Source organism: Prionailurus bengalensis, chromosome F2 (assembly GCF_016509475.1).
Source record: "Prionailurus bengalensis isolate Pbe53 chromosome F2, Fcat_Pben_1.1_paternal_pri, whole genome shotgun sequence".
Taxonomy (NCBI): Eukaryota; Metazoa; Chordata; class Mammalia; order Carnivora; family Felidae; genus Prionailurus; species Prionailurus bengalensis.
Window position 1 is genome coordinate 45,829,669 of NC_057353.1, and position 16,660 is coordinate 45,846,328.

At 36.8% G+C, this 16,660-nt stretch overlaps 1 protein-coding gene across 1 annotated transcript in view; it reads left to right on the forward strand.

The window, feature by feature from the left end:
* VPS13B (vacuolar protein sorting 13 homolog B) overlaps positions 1 to 16,660 on the forward strand; it is an 828,197-nt gene that overhangs the window by 610,452 nt on the left and 201,085 nt on the right. The window contains 1 exon segment of the mRNA XM_043601463.1: positions 8,604 to 9,291. Coding sequence (XP_043457398.1) covers positions 8,604 to 9,291 — 688 coding nt within the window.

Consider the following 16,660-nt stretch of genomic DNA (forward strand, 5'->3'; position numbering starts at 1 on the left):
ATTATGGATATACTTAAACCCTTTTCATTGTTTTTAAGTTGTACTGAAAATGAGGGGAAGATTAGTTTTAAGAGCATGCTCTTGCATCACTTCCATAAACCCTTCATGGTTTCCTTAAAGGACTATATGCGATTTGAAGGATAAAATAATCAAGAGTTTGTATGTATTTTTATCAATAGAAATTTCACCAAGTTCACCTATAGTTTTCTTATCAGAACTCTTATCAGGTTCAGAGTTGCAAGGCAAAGGACCACTGGAATAGTTAATAAGCATATTCTACTTCTGCCCTTCTGCAGAAACTACATGAAAACTTTTCTGTGACTCTTACAGAGAATGCATAGGCTCGGTAAACTTTCATCTGCTTCAGGGTCAGGGCTGATTCAATCTTACGGCAAGTTTATGAGAGTGGCTGATGTGATACAGTTGTTTCTAGTAAAATCAGACTAGCTCTAAGGAGCCAATCTAAGTCCGTCTCTGAGTAAAATTCTATGAGAAACAGACTCCAGCTCAGACACAATTGTAAACCCTGATATAATAAGGACTTGCAGCTGATTTAATCCTATTGAAAATCTTTAAGCAGCCATGAGACAAAATGGTTTCCACATTGACATTAGTGGTATGAACCTTGGATTTCATCAGTATGAGAGGTAGTTACCTGGTACACACAGTAGCCACTTTTTAAGAATTAACATCGTGGTCATTTCAAAGCAGGGTGTTTTTTCTAACGTAGAGACATCTGTTTTGATAAAGATGCAAGTTCCCACAATGTGTTAAGTTTTATTTTTTAAAAACTGAATCATTACAAAAAGCAAACAAGTCAAACGTAAGTTCAGAAGTTAGTATAAATCAACTAGATCTAGTCTCCTTGAACAAAAATGACCAACCTGTTCTAATTTTATATGTGACAGACATAGAGAGAGAGAGAGGGAGAGAGAATGAGAACTGTTTCTCAGTTAAGGCCTTATATGCAAAGTTTCACCTGGGACTAATTTTTTTCATGAATTTAGAAGCTCCTGAAAATAAGCTTATGCTATGAAGTCGTTTATGTATAAAAAGGACAGACAGACACAAAAGTCTAAAGGTCAACACTGCAGATAAAATCTCAAGAACTATGATTTGAACTTGTGTGGAGAGGTTGGTGTGTAGACTTTTTGTTTGTTTGTTTGTTTGTTTGGCTTACCATATTGAAACACACTGATAATAACCAAGGTCTTATATAGTCCGTTTGGCACTTAGAACTGGTCCGTTTTTGTACTTTACAACTTTAATTAGAACAATAGACCAAACACGGACTATATAGTAAAATACAACCTTGCCTGAACTATCACCATGCTGCTTTTGTTGCATTTAGCCCTGGTCTTGAAATGTGAATATGTGAACTGACACTTAGCAGGCTGTAGTGGCCTCATACTGTTACTTCAAAGAGCCGGAAAAGTAACTTCATGAAAGGGAAAACTTGAAACTGTAGTACTCTTTACCATTCTATTTGTTAAGCAGTGATGGGTATCATTAGTTCTGCTCTTTTGCATAATTACTGCAGTATTGTGAAAACTTTTTTTTGCCGTCCAACTGGGAACAATTATATTATGTGGAATCTGGTATAACATTTGGCTTAGAGAAATAAAATCTAAAAAGCCCTCTTTTCTAACACTGTGTGTCTGTAGTACCCACTGCTTGTTCAAGTTTGGTTTTTAAGTTAAAAATAACATGGATTGGTGACAGTTAAGGAGATGTTTCATAAAGAAGGTAATTTATTCTTTATAATGTTTTAGTTAATTTCATGTGCTTAAATTTTACCTAGCACATCACTGAGCTCTTAGGGTAATTCATGCATAAAGTGATAACAAGTTTATTAAGTACAATGCCGACATCACTGAAAATTTGAGACTTAAAGATAAACTTTGTTTTCTTGATTAAATTAATTCATCCAGCAGAAATTAAGTATTGCCAATAGTTACGACAATTTGCTATTTATGTAAAACTTCCAAAGTAGGCTGTTTTGGGGTTAAAAGTATACAACGACCTTCTCCCAGCAGCAGTACCCCACCCCATCCCAAAAACCAAACTTCTAAAAGATGCAGCTAGAAGAGTATGTTTGCAAATGTTTAGACAGTGAGGCACAGAATTTTCTCAAGCTTGTAAAAATTCTTCTTTGTAATTCCAGTATGTGAAGCCATTAAAATACTGTAACTGATTTTGTATTGTATTTGACTTTGTGTAAGATCTTTGCTTCTTTGAAGACACTACTACATTTTAGCAGGGATAGTAAAATTAGAGTAAATGTCACAGTGATATACTGATAGTGATTGTCACTTTGGTTTTGTGGTTTCACACTTGATTTTTCATAATTTATAAGATGTGAAAAATGATCTTCCGATCGGCAAAAGATATTCTGATGAAGGTTAAAGTATGACTGTCGCGTGGTGGAAATATTACTTCTGCATTGCTGTCACAGAACCGTAATTACAATAGGAAGGTGGGAAAATACGTAGATATATCTGTGCTTGGTGTATAGTTAAGAAGGTTTCCTTAAAATGACAAAGCATTGGAATAGATGCTGAATTGCCCTTTTTTTTGGTCATCCATCAGAGCACAAAATGTATTTGTTTGAGATCTTGCTAATTCTCAAGAGGTTGGTTTCTACATATTTTTCTTTAACAATGTAAATATCCATTTATTTGAAGCATTTTTATTAATGAGGCTGACTTTTGAATGTGCCCATAAAAACGTTGATATGGCCAAACCAGAAGTTTCAGTCAAGCTTATCTTTCTGTGCTCCCAAATGCTACTGAAGAACATCTAATTAATGTCATTTGAAATTATTTTAACACATTCTTTGGTATTGTCACATACTCAAGTATGGCTTTAGCCCCTGCTCCTGAGATACTGTGGCTCTCGCCAGACTCCAGGGCGAGCTAGTAAACTTACCTATCTCCATGCATTAAAAGAAGGAATTGGCTCCAGCTCACCAGCCCCCAGTACAGCTTTCAGCACCTTTCCCTGGGTGGCTAGGGTGTGTGCCACGGCCAGCTGGGAAAGGATGGGAAAATGCGCTGAAATGATCTAAGAAGTAAACTATCAACTTGATGTGTTTTCCTAGCTATTGAAAATCTTCTCGTATTGAAACCCATTGATAGTGAAACCGTAGAATTCCTCTGATTTAAGTACCATCTGGTTGTGCTCAAAGCTTTAAAGCTGTTATCTCCGCATAAAATTTCAGAGTCCTATACTTTTTACTTCACCAAACTATCCATTTTTCAGCCACAAATATTTTTCCAGCTCTTTCAGATTTTATCTAAAAGTATATTTTAACAGTATTTAAATAGTTCTTAAACAATAACAATTTATCTTGATAGATGGCATGGCTGTGTTTTTTCATTTTATTTTAATTAGCCATTGTGGAACCAAATTCCCTTTTGTTTTAGTCTTTTAAATATTGTTTAATTATAGTTATCATGCCAGATATCTTAAAGGTTATTTTACCAATACAGTTTCATTTAACATAACCCATATGGAATCAATAGCCCAGTTTCCTAAAGTGAATGCTTGGAAAATCTTACATTCATATGTTAAGAGTACACATCCTTTCCTCATTAGTTGGAAAGTACAGGGATTTTGGCACGGGTTCTGTGTGGAAGCATTGTGCAGCTTTTATATGGATTTTGTTTTTAGCCTTTGATGACACTGTTTAGAATAGGAAGTATCTAATAAGTAAAGCATTTTGTCTCAAGTGCTGCCAGTGTGTTTAATATATGCCTGGAGGTCTGAAACATTATCTTCTTCACTACAGTAATATGCATTTAATTCTCTGAAAGCAGAAGGTCGAACTTTTAAAAGGGACGCAAAGTACATTTTCAAACAGAATAATTCAAAACACATGGAAGAGGGGACCAGAGTAATGTACAGTTGGTTTTTATGGTTTAATCATGATCATGTTAATGCACACCAGTAGCTAATTAAAGAAAACTTTTATTGTCCATTTTAAATGAGTTAGGTAAAGAGTGGGAGAGCTGATGTAACAGCACTGCCCAGAGATCCATGTTGCTGCTGCATTCACTAACAGCAAGCAGATATTGCTGTTTTTTGACAACTTAAATTATTAGTCCCCTCAGACAATAATAAAGCAAAAGTTATTTTCAGAGTTATTACATGGTGAACTTTTCTCTTTCCACAAAGGAATAGTAAATTGATGCCCAAGTTTAGGGCTTAGCACACATAATTAATTATAAAACTTCTCAAGAGCAGGCCAGATACTCTTTAGTATAATAGATAAATCTGCAGTGAACTGGTGACAAACCAATGGATTTTTAAATATGTCTCAAAAATCATCAGCTTATTTATTTCATTGCTACAAATAGTGTGGAAACTTAGAAAAATGGAGGAAATCTTGGCTTTTAACCCAGTTTTAAGAATTTAGTTTCCTAGTACTGAGAAAGTTGTACTTTTTTTTTTTTTTCCAGTGAGAGTCAGAGTCTTTCATCTCTGGGTCATTGGTTCAAATTCCATTCTGCTCAGTAGTGACTAGAATTAGTTACCATCTGACTTCTGTTCAGTAACCTGCATGACCCAAGCTGATAGCTGCCATCCTGCCCTTGCTGATTATTTATATCTCAAGATCAGGCTACCTGACATTCACTAGAGCCTAATGTGGCAATCTCAACACCTAATAGGGCTGAACACTAAATATCTTTACCTATGGGAGGTTTATTTTGTCATGTTAACACTGTTGGGGAACACTTAATTTACTTTAAGGAAGGAGAGACTAGACTTTAAATAACAAATCTGTAAATCAGAAAATGTAATGCTCTATTCATAGAAAGTAGTCTCATGTAGTTAACTGTGTTCGCCTTTCCTGACTGAGAGAATAAAAATAGTTGACTTCTGGATTTGGGTGTTCCACGGAACTCAGCCTAAAGGGATTCTTTATTATTTCTTTATTACGTTGTATACAGATATTTAGTTTGTGATGCCTCAAAACGTGGGCACTAAGTCCTAGACTGCTTTTTTCACATATTATTTGAGAATTCCTAGTTGGTAATAGATCTGGTGTATATTTGAAATTTTTATAATAGGGGTAACTAAAAGCTTTAAAATTAAGTTATCATTTGGTAATTGCCTTGCTCTTTATTTTACTGAATTTTTATGTTAAATATGCTCCTTTGTTTATTTAGCCAGCACACAATTGTTAAGCTCTACTATGTTACAAGGAATATCATGTGTGCTAGGAATACGAATGGCGTTCCCTCTTACCCATTGCCTAATATCTGACTGACCTTACATCTATTGATCAATCCCTTTAAGCCTCAGGTGCCTCAGCTGTGAAATGGGGATAACAGTACTCCTTCAAAGGGTTGTAACACTTGGTATAGAAAATGTACGTGTGTGCTAACATTTGGCAAATAACAAACGTACTCAGTGAGTGGTATCTTATTTTTTTTATTTTCAGTCGCTTACATTGAATTGCTCTGAGACAGAACACAGTGTGAAAAGTGCTAAGATAATACTAGTTTGTTACAAAATTGCAAAAGCTGGTAAGACTGGCACCATCTGGTAGGGTTGAGGAAGTCTTCGCAAAGAAGGGGACTTCTTTTTTTTAACTTACCCTTAATTGCATGCTGCTGTGTGTGTTGAACACATTAACTCATTTAGTGCTGCAGCAACTTTGTTGGTTGGATGTGAATGTCCCCAGCGTGAGGTTGAGGACCCAGCAGAGACTGTGAGGATTGCGCGAAGTGTGGTCAGCTCACAAGGTAGAGTGCAGATCAGGAAAGAGCCCATGAATATATTTGGAAAGACCTTAAAGAGAACAGTATATGGGGAGGTCTGTGTCCACGTGTTTATATACTAACAATCATGTATTTCTAGTCTGCAGAGCAATTTTTTTCATTTCTTATTCTGTCAGAAACTAACATATCCTCAAACATTTCTGGATCTTCTCTTCAGCATGTCTAATCCTTAGTGATAGATAGAAGCCAAGTGACATGGCCGAGTCCCTCCAACAGTCCTTTACCTGGTAAAAGAGACAGGCATATGGCAGCTGCCCATTATTAGGTGCTTACTGTATACCAGACATTATGCTGACCTCTGTAGGCAAATTAGCTCATTGAATCTTCAAACCCTTTGAGGTCAAATTTAATATCCCTGTTTTACAGATGAGGTTATGTAGCCTTAGAGAGGTTTGTACCTTGTCCAGAATCCTACAGTCAGAAGGTATTGGACTTGACCCCACAGCCATCTGCCTCTAAAGCCTATAAATATTTTAACACTATCTAATACTGCCACCACAGAACATTTTAGGAGAAAAAATCGAAGTATGTGTAAAGTGCTAGGATCACCAAGCAGAAAAAGAATGAGAGAATAATTCTCAGACAAGTGTCATTTGTTCTGAGTCTTGATGGATAGCTAAATATTTGCCAGCTACCAGGAGCTCAGAAGGGCCTCTCCAGGCAGGAAAGAGCACCACACAGATAGAATGGCTTAAGAGTACATGATATCTTCAAAGAACAGGGTTAAGGGGCGCCTGGGTGGCTCAGTCAGTTAAGCGTCCGACTTCAGTTCAGGTCACGATCTCACGGTCCCTGAGTTCGAGCCCCGCGTCGGGCTCTGGGCTGATGGCTCAGAGCCTGGAGCCTGCTTCCGATTCTGTGTCTCCCTCTCTCTCTGCCCCCTCCCCCCGCCCCGTTCATGCTCTCTCTCTGTCTCAAAAATAAATAAACGTTAAAAAAAAATTAAAAAAAAAAAGAACAGGGTAAGTTGTTTTTGCTTCAGATAGTTCTTGTTGGACTTTGATAACAATATGTCTCCTTCAGCTATTTTAAAATCAACTTGCAAGAAATATTTTTAAAATTCTAATGAAAAAAATAAAATAAAATTCTAGTGTCTCTTACATCACTGTCTTGAATTAGTTAACAGCCTTCAATATTTTCATAAGCAACTCATAATAATTTGTACCATGTGGAAAAATGATACTATATTTATCAATTAAATCAAAGAAGTCTAAGAAATGATAAGCAATACCCAGTACATTGGGAGTATTTTTCCATTGCTGGTGCTAATATAAATTAATGTAGCCTTTTTGGAAGGGTGTTGACAATATTCAGTAACCTTAAACTTTTTATACCATTTACCTAGTAATTCCACTTTTAAGAGCCTTTTCTAAGGAAATATTAAGTGTTTTTTCCCCACATGTTTATTGACAAAAATTAAAAACTGGAATGTTCTGGGGCGCCTGGGTGGCTCAGTCGGTCTAGCCTCTGACTTCGGCTCAGGTCATGGTCTCACAGCTTGTGAGTTAGAGCCCCGCATCAGGCTCTGTGCTGACAGCTCGGAGCCTGCTTTGGATTCTGTGTCTCCCTCTCTCTCTCTGCCCCTAACCCACTTGCATTCTGTCTCTGTCTCTCTCAAAAATAAATAAACATTAAAAAAAAATTTTTTTTAACCTGGAATGTTCAATGATATGAAAATGGTTGAACAAATGTTCCTAACACTAAATGAAATATTATGCAGCCTTTTAAAACAGCATTTATGAAGAGTATATTAGCATTTTTAAAAACTGGGATATACTTTGTCTCTATGGTATGATCATAACCATAAGGGGACCGAAGGCAGGGGGGACGTTTGTACAGGTGGAGAAAAAAATACTGAAAGGAAGTACACTAAAATATTACCATTGGTCATGTTTGGTGATAAGTGATAGTCGGGAGGATTTGGGTTTTTCCTCAGATTGTCCATGGCTTCTTTAATGAATCTGTGTTACTTGGCTAAAAAAGCAAATGAAACGTCTAGGTCTCGAGTAGCATCTCACAAACTGATGGTTGGCAGGACCTAAGAAAGGGGAGCAGAGGAGCAAACTAGAGATCTCGGTGCTGTGCTGCCACAGTGATGGGAACTGCCGCTGCCACCAAATTGTCCTTTGTTCTCCACACAGGGAGTGGTGGGTGGAAATTTTTGAGAATAAGTAGCCTTTAGTGCACAAAAGAAGAATCCACCTTCAGGGGCTTTACTTACTTGTATTTTGCTTCATCACTTATGTATACTCTTGGTTCAAGTCCTATTGTAGAGAAAAATGAACTTCATTTTTAATAAAATACACTTTATTTTACTTTTCCTTCATAATTTAAGACTGCTGACTTTTCCCTGTCTTTCCTCCTATCCAAAAACTTATAAATTAATTCTATAATGACAAGGGTAAACAGTATAAGCTACTTCTACCTAAAATAGAATTTCAACCGATAGTAATCATGATTTGGAAATACGAGTTTATTACACTACTTGAAAAAAAATCACGGTCAAGAAGACTAATATATTCTTTAAAGAGGCATTTTTAAATCCATACTACTGTTAGTATTAGTCCAGAGACAGGAAGTCTGACTCAAAATATACTCAAAGGTGTATGTTAATAATAGAAATGCACATTTGATGCTTTTTCTCAAGTATTTCCTCGGCATTTTAATATGAATAATTTTTTGAATGGTTACTTGATTTTTAGGATTACTCTGATATAGGTAATACTGGAGCCATTTTAACAACATATTTATATAACGTCCTTTATATAATAACACTTGGGATGTAACTAGTTTAAAATATTTTATTTTTCCTTACAGATCTCTAAGCAAGAACAGAAAAAAATGGATACGTTTGACGGAAACGTGGCTGAAACCTCATCTCGGTACAGTGGTGCTCAGGATAGTGGAATTGGCAGTGACAGCGTTAAGATCAGAATAGTACAAATAGAGCAGCACAGCGGTACCAGTCAGCATCGCATCGCCCGTCCCTCACGCCAGTCATCAATTGTAAAAAATCTCAATTTTATTCCCTTTGACGTATTTATTACCGCAAGTAGAATCTCACTAATGACCTATTCCTGTACGGCCATACCCAAATCAAAATCCCAAGAACATAAGGATGATGAAAAACCAGGCAAGAGTTCATTAAATCTCCCAGAAGTTGATTCAGATGTTGCTAAGCCCAGCCAGCCATGTATTTCTACCGTAACAGCAGAAGATCTCTTGAGCAGCAGCGTATCTTTTCCTTCGGGGAAGAAAATAGGGGTCATCTCTCTCGAAAGCCTTCATGCATCCACGAGGTCATCTGCTAGACAGGCACTTGGTATAACTATCGTTCGGCAGCCTGGACGAAGAGGAGCCGGTGACTTGCAGCTGGAACCTTTTTTGTACTTTATTGTGTCCCAGCCTTCCTTGCTTCTAAGTTGTCACCACAGAAAGCAGAGAGTGGAAATATCCATTTTTGACGCTGTGCTTAAAGGGGTAGCCTCTGATTACAAATGTACAGGTAAGAGTCTTCAGCTTTACTGGAGTGCTAATAACTACTACTACTACATAGTGAGTTTTATTCCCAACGTATCAAGCTTGATCAAACAGAAAACAGCTGGCAGACCAGACGAGACTCCTTTTCTCTGCGGAATATGTAAATATGTAAAGTTCACGTCCCACAGCTGAATCATGTTTAAGTAAATGTTTGAAATGTATCAAGGTTTAGCCCCAGTGTTCTTACCGTGCCTCTGAATATTCATTTCTTTTTTCAAGAGCTGAATGAAACAGGGGTTCTTTCTGGCCTATAGAAATCCTTAAGAATTTCCAGTGGTTGGGAAGTAAAGCTTTTTTTCATATTAATGGCCCCTGGGTATGCTTTCCATATTAATGCAGCTGTTCAGGTTGAAAACAAAACAAGAGGAAAAGGGGCTGTTGTAAACAGAAAGTCCATTGGATGAAAGAAAAAAAAAACCTTAGAAAATGAAGTTTATTGTTTTGGTATTCTTTTGATCTAATCATCTTGCTGTAACAGCATTATATTAAATGTATTTGAGAAAGTTTATGAGTAAGGTAAGATCATTTAAAGATGTTTATACGTGTATAAGAAACACATTTATTAGTGGTATTTGCCAATTGGCTCTTGTTTCTCCATCCATACCTTTCTTATAACCAGAGAGCATCCTCCTACATTATAATAATTATATTGAACTTCTGAAGCTTGTTGCCTTTTAAGAGTAGGAAGCGATCAGGGGTTTGGATTTAAAACATAATCGCTGATAGTAACAAGGGCTAATGGAAACGGGGTCAGAGTATAGAGACTTTTTCCCTGTGTTGAGGTAGAATCGGAGATTTGGCTGGAGAACTGGAGGGGTAGCTGGCCATCTAAGATTCAGTACTGGAAGAAGGTCCTAGCAAGCTCAGGTATAAATCAGGCATTTTTATTGCTATCAGGTGGTCCCATCTAGCAGATGGAAGCCAGCAGTGAGGCATTTGGAGAATTTGTCCAATCTGGAAGTCAAGCTGGTTTGTTCTTAGCATAAAGGAGAACCATTTTACACAGCAGGCTCCTGGAGAGTAGATGGCAGGTGTGAGGATTAGGATTCATTTCAGGCCAAGGAAGTAGGGTCAGAGGAGCCCTTGGCTCTTGCTCAAGTTTAGTACAAGTCCTCTACTTTGGAAAAGGGTAACTAGCCAGTTGCTAAGGAAGAACAACCTAGGGTTACCTCCTAGACTGCATCCTAGCCTTCTCTCCGCTGATGTGCTGCTGGAACTAGCTCAGACTGGCTTGCAAGAGCCAATCCTTAAAGTTTTTAGGAACTTTGAAAGATAGTTGTTAAACCACTGGTAGTTTAAATCGGTGATGGTGAGAATATTTAGCCACATAGATGGGCAAATGCTGTCAGTCAGCTCTCCTGCTCTGAGAGCCAGTTTTTAAACATTTGCCAGTAACCACTACGTCCCTTCCTCAAACACGTTCTCATTTACTGAGTACATAATACAATAGGAAATACAATAGGTCCATCAGGGGCGCTGAAGATGGGAATGGTACTGTGATTGATGTCTCATGTGATTCAAGGACTCATGCCTGTATACCTGATACCTGTTTGGGAGTCTGCTTAGCATTGGCCAAAACTATGTACAGGAATGGGAAAATAAGTCTTAATTCCAAGGCACTCCTTAAGTTCTTTCAGCCATAGTTGCTTATAGGCTGGTAGCTTCAGTGGCCTCTACTACGAGATACTGATACTGAGTTCAGTGAAATTATCAGGGCTCATATCAAAGCTGTGCATTTGAATTATAATCAGTTCTTAGGTTGAAATAATAAAGTATTTTTTGTTTAAAAAACTCCTTGGGGGTGCCTGGCTGGCTTAGTCAGTGGAGCATGTGACTCTTGATCTCAGGGTTGTGAGTTTGAGCCCTATGCTGGGTTTAGAGATTGCTTAAAAATAAAATCTTAAAAATAATGTTAAGAATTAAAAAAAAATTAAAAATCCTTGTATGTAGACCAACATGGAACCCAAATTCTGTAGATGAAGCTTAGAGTGAAGATGATGGGCCAGTTCACTACAGGGGGTCCTATGTGGGAGGAAAAAGGTTTACATACCTTCTAAGGAGCATCCTTTGCATAATATTCTTGTAGATGCCTTTCTTTACACAAAATGTGTCTACTTGGACATTTACATTACCCCAAAAAAGAATTATCAATATAAATTATCACATTTCTTAAAAACGAATTTTATCATGGGGCGCCTGGGTGGCTCAGTCGGTTAAGCATCCGACTTCAGCTCAGGTCATGATCTCACGGCCCATGAGTTCAAGCCCTGCGTTGGGTTCTGTGCTGACAGCTCGGAACCTGGAGCCTGCTTCAGATTCTGTGTCTCCCTCTCTCTCTGCCCCTAACCCACTAGCATTCTGTCTCTGTCTCTCTCAAAAATAAATAAACATTAAAAAAAATTTTTTAATGAATTTTATCAGAAAGTAAGTAGTTAAAATATGATAGCTAAAAAAATTAAAGAAGCAACTAGCATTTATTGGATGTTCATTCTGTGCCAGACAGTGTACCAATTTCTTTAAATGTATTTTCTCATTTAATCCTTGTAACAACTCTATATGAAATGCTATATATAATCCCATCTTAAAGAAGAGGAAACTAAAGTGTGCAGAAGCTAAGTAACTTGTCCACGATTACAGACATAGCAATAAGCAGAACTAAAATTCAAAACAAGATTTATTGGACTTGTTAAGTCTGGTCTCTCAGTGGATCCCTGGCGTAAAGAGAAAGACGTGAATCCACGATTCAGGCCAGGATATGCAAATGGTTCCCTCTGTAATGTTTTAACTGGTGGATTTTTGTATGTTAAATGTGTCGTGATATGACTACACAGTACTGCCTCTCTTGGTATTATGACAAACCTAAGTTTTAATTCTAGCTCTGTTATTTACAAGATGTATACCTATCTATAGGGCAGTTGTAAAACTGAAAATAGGTAATTCATGAAAGTACTTAACATTGAGTCAAGCAGCTAGTAGGGCCGAATAAACGTTCACTTCTACTGCTTTAGCTATTATGATTATACAGCAAAAAGATTACCAAACTGGGAGCCAGGAATTTAATATTAGCTTTGCCAGTAATTAGCAGGGTGATCTTAACCAGGCAATTTACTTTCTCGAGTTTCTGTTTTCTTATTTGTAAAATGTGGTGATTATAATAGATACTAACAAGTTCCATTCCAGTTCTAAAGCTTCATTATTCTCTAATTTGGAATTCATCTTCCCATACTCACCTTTCTAAAAATATTTATACTGCTTTGGCCTCAGGGAGTTGACTTCTGTGAGTACCCTATAAGAATAAAATGTATTCTGACTTGTCTTAAAGATGCAGATTTTCTTTTGACATTCTAGTGGAGCACTAATTCGTTTATTCAGTGTTTTAAATGCATAAATTTTATTAAATATTAATGAAGTTATTTTTTAAAGCTGTTCCAGGGAATTTCTGTTTTAAATTGGTCCCTTTGAGTGAACTGTACAAGTCCCATTATCAATTTAGTAAGCTAGGAACACTTGTTGTAGCACTTTTCCATCCTAAAGAAAAGACTGTTCTGTTCCACGTTCAGGATTCTTTTGAAGCCCTGTAATCATGTGGGTAAGAAAAAAGAGAAAGATAAGAATGCCTATAATGTTAACATTCAGGGGAAGGAGAAAAGTTGAGGTGGCCGGTTTCATTTCTGGATTCTAAAGTGAAAGAGTCATTGCAGTGTCTTGATTGGAAGGATAAAAAAGGGTGTCGTCATGAAGCTAACTTTCTAAGAAAGATCCAGGAAAAGTTAAAGCCATCATAAGTTAAAAATGAAAGAGATAACATATTACATCTTTCTGCCATATTTATACTCTATTTATTGAGATATAATTGGCATACAGTATTAGTTTCAGGTATAAAAACATAGTGATTCGACATTTGTTTACATTGTGAAATGGTCACCATAGTAAGTCATTACCATCTGTCACCTTACAAAGTTAATCCAGTTTTGTTGAATATATTCCCCACGCTGTATATTATAACCCCATTACTTAATTTATTTTATAACTGGAAGTTTGTACTTCTTAATTTCCTTCACCCATTAGGGCCCTCCCAACCTCCCTGCCCTCTGCAGCTGCCAGCCTATTCTCTGTATCTATGAGTCTAGGTTTTATTTTGTTTTGTTTTTTAGATCCCACATATAAGTAAAATTATATGATATTTGTCTTTCTCTGCTTGATTTATTTCACTTTGCGTAATAGCCCTCCAGGTCTATCCATGTTGTCACAAGTAGCAAGATTTCATTCATTTTAATGGCTGAATAGTATTCCAGTGTGTGGGTGGGGTGTGTGTATATATATGGTAGCTCTAAATTTTTTTAAAAGTTTATATATTTTGAGAGAGAGAGAGAGAGCGTGAGTCGGGGGAGGGAGCAGAGAGAGAGAATCCCAAGCAGGCTCCATGCTGTCAGTGCAGAGCCCGACGTGGGGCTTGAACTTAGAAAGCATGAGACCTTGAACCACCCAGATGCCCCAAATGGTAGCTCTAACTTTTTGAAAACCTTCATGCTGTTTTCCATAGTGGCTGCACCAATTTACATTCCCACTAACAGTGGACAAAGGTTCCCTTTTCTCCACACCATCACTAACACTAGTCATTTCTTGTCTTTTTGATAATAACCATTCCCACGGTGTGAAGTGATATCTCATTGTGGTTTTGATTTTCATTACCCCGATGATTAGTGATGGTGAGGATCTTTTCATATGCCTGTTGGCCGTCTGTATGTCTTCTTAGGAAAATGTCTCTTCAGATCCTCTGCCCATATCATAAAAAGATTATTTGCTTTTTTGTGAAATTATAGGAGTTTTTATGTATTTTGGCTATTAACCCCTGATTGGACATATCATTGACAAATGTCTTCTCCCATTCAGTAGGTTGTTTTTTTAGTTTGTTGGTGATTTCCTTCATTGTGCAGAAACTTTCTAGCTTGATGTAGTTAGGCCTTTGTTTATTTTTGTTCTTGTTTCACTTGTTTCTGGAGTCAGATCAAAAAAGACATCGCTAAGACTGATATCAAGGAGCTTACCAGCTATGTTTTCTTCCAGGAATTTAATAATATCAGGTCTTACATCGAAGTCTACTCTGTTTTGAATTGATTTTTACATGGTGTAAGATAGTGGTTTAGTTTCATTCTTTTGCACGTAGCTGTCCAGTTTTTCCAACACAATTTACTAAAAAGATTATCATTTCCCGATTGTATATTCTTGCCTCCTTTGTTGAATGTTACTTGAACATATATGTGTGGGGTTTTTATTCTATTCCATTGATCTATGTGCCTGTTTTTATGCCAATGCCATACTGTTTTCATTACTGTAGTTTTGTAGTATAGTTTGAAATCAGGTACCCTGATACTTCTGGCTTTGTTCTCCTTTCTCAGGATTGCTTTGGCTGTTCGGGGTCTTTTGTAGTCCCATACAAATTTGAGGATTATTTGTTCTGTGAAAATGTCATTGGAATTTTGATAGGAATTGCATTGAATCTGCAGATTGCTTTGGGGATTATGGAATTTTAATAATATTAATCCATCCAGTCTGTGAGCATGGAATATCTTTCCATTTATTTGCATCATCTTCAGTTTTTTCCATTAGTGTCTTATAGTTTACGATATACAGGTCTTTTACCTCCTTGGTTAAATTTATTCCTGGGTACTTTACTCTTTTGTATGCATTTGTAAATGAGATTGTTTTCTTGATTTCTCTTTTTGCTGCTTTCATTTTTAGTGTACAGAAACATAACACATACACATTTTTATATATTTTTTATCTTGAAATGTTACTGACTTCATTACTTCTAATAGTTTTCTCCAGTGGGGTCTTTAGACTTATTGTTCCACTGTTTTCTTCCCTCTGTGCTTTCTGATGAGAAATCCACGGTAATCACAGTCATTGTTGCTGTACATGTAACGTGTTGATTTTCTCTAGGTGCTTTCAAGATTTTTTTCTTGATATTTGGTTTTCTATAGGTTGATTATAATGTGTCTGGGCTTGATTTCTTTGAATTTATCCTGTTTGAGGTTTTCTGGTCTCCTTAACTCTGTAACTGTATGCTTTCTAAAACTAAATTCGGGAACTTTTAAGCTATTATTTCTTTAAATGTTTTTCTGCACCAATCTTTTTTGGACACCAGCATTAAACTTTTTATATTATTCCACAGATCCCTGAGACTCCATTCTTTTTTTTTGTTTCTTTTTTCCTATTTTCTTTTTTCTTCTCTGTTCTTCATATTAGATAATTTCTATTGAATTTTCCGGTTCTAAAATTTTTATTTGGTTCTTTTCTATGGTTTCTGTTTCTCTTCTGAGAACTTCTATATCAATACTCATTTTAAGCACGTTTACCTTACCTCATGAAACATAGTTATAATACCTGCTAAAGTCTTAAATGCTTTGACGCTGCTAACACAGCACAGCCACTGCAGGACCTGCCCCCATCCCCCACGTACACACACACTGTAGCCACCCTTGGGGCAAAACCAGGAGACAAAAAAGAAGTATAAAAGACAGCAGGTTTTCCTACACTCTTGAAATCACAGAGGTCTTAATTCCCAGACATAAGGACGTTTGACTGTTCTTGCCATCACTGTTCACCACAACCCAAGACTCAGTTTCAAGTCAAAGTTGTGAGAGAAAAGAGGAAAAACGAAACAAATTGAGAAACACCACCGTAGCAGTCCTATCTGCAAGTTCGACTCTCCTCCCCAGTCTACATTGTTCTTGTTTGCTTTTTAGAGCCCTCAGGCCTTTTTTTTTTTTTTTGTATTTTCTCTCTCGAGTTTTTTATTGTAAGTAGCAGGAGAGTTAGGTTCAAGTGAGCTTATTACAACTTTGCCTGGCACCAGACGTCCTTCAATTTTAAAATAATAAAATTATTATCTAGTCTATTAGCAGAGACATGGTCTTCTGAGAAACTTAATACAGGATTTCCTCCAAAAGTGATATTTTAATATCTTTACATCTGTGACACAGATCGGTTAATATGCTGTAATGAATAAACTGCTCCCAGGGAGTTGTCAGCATTAACTTGATTCTGCACATGTCACCGTTAAGCAAAGAACATGTCCACATACTCAAGGGGTGGTAATAGTGTTCTCTTTCTCTGTTCCTGAGGGATATCCTTTCATATATTATAACATCAAATTAGAAGAAGAAATGCTGTGAAATTCATTGTCCCTCATGTCAGTCTGCCTTCTCAGCACATGTGACTGATAAATACACGTGTGTATATTATATATACCACTTATGCATATACATATTTAAAAACCTAAATTCTATGAGAGGCTACCCAGAATACATGATAAATGGAATCTATATTTA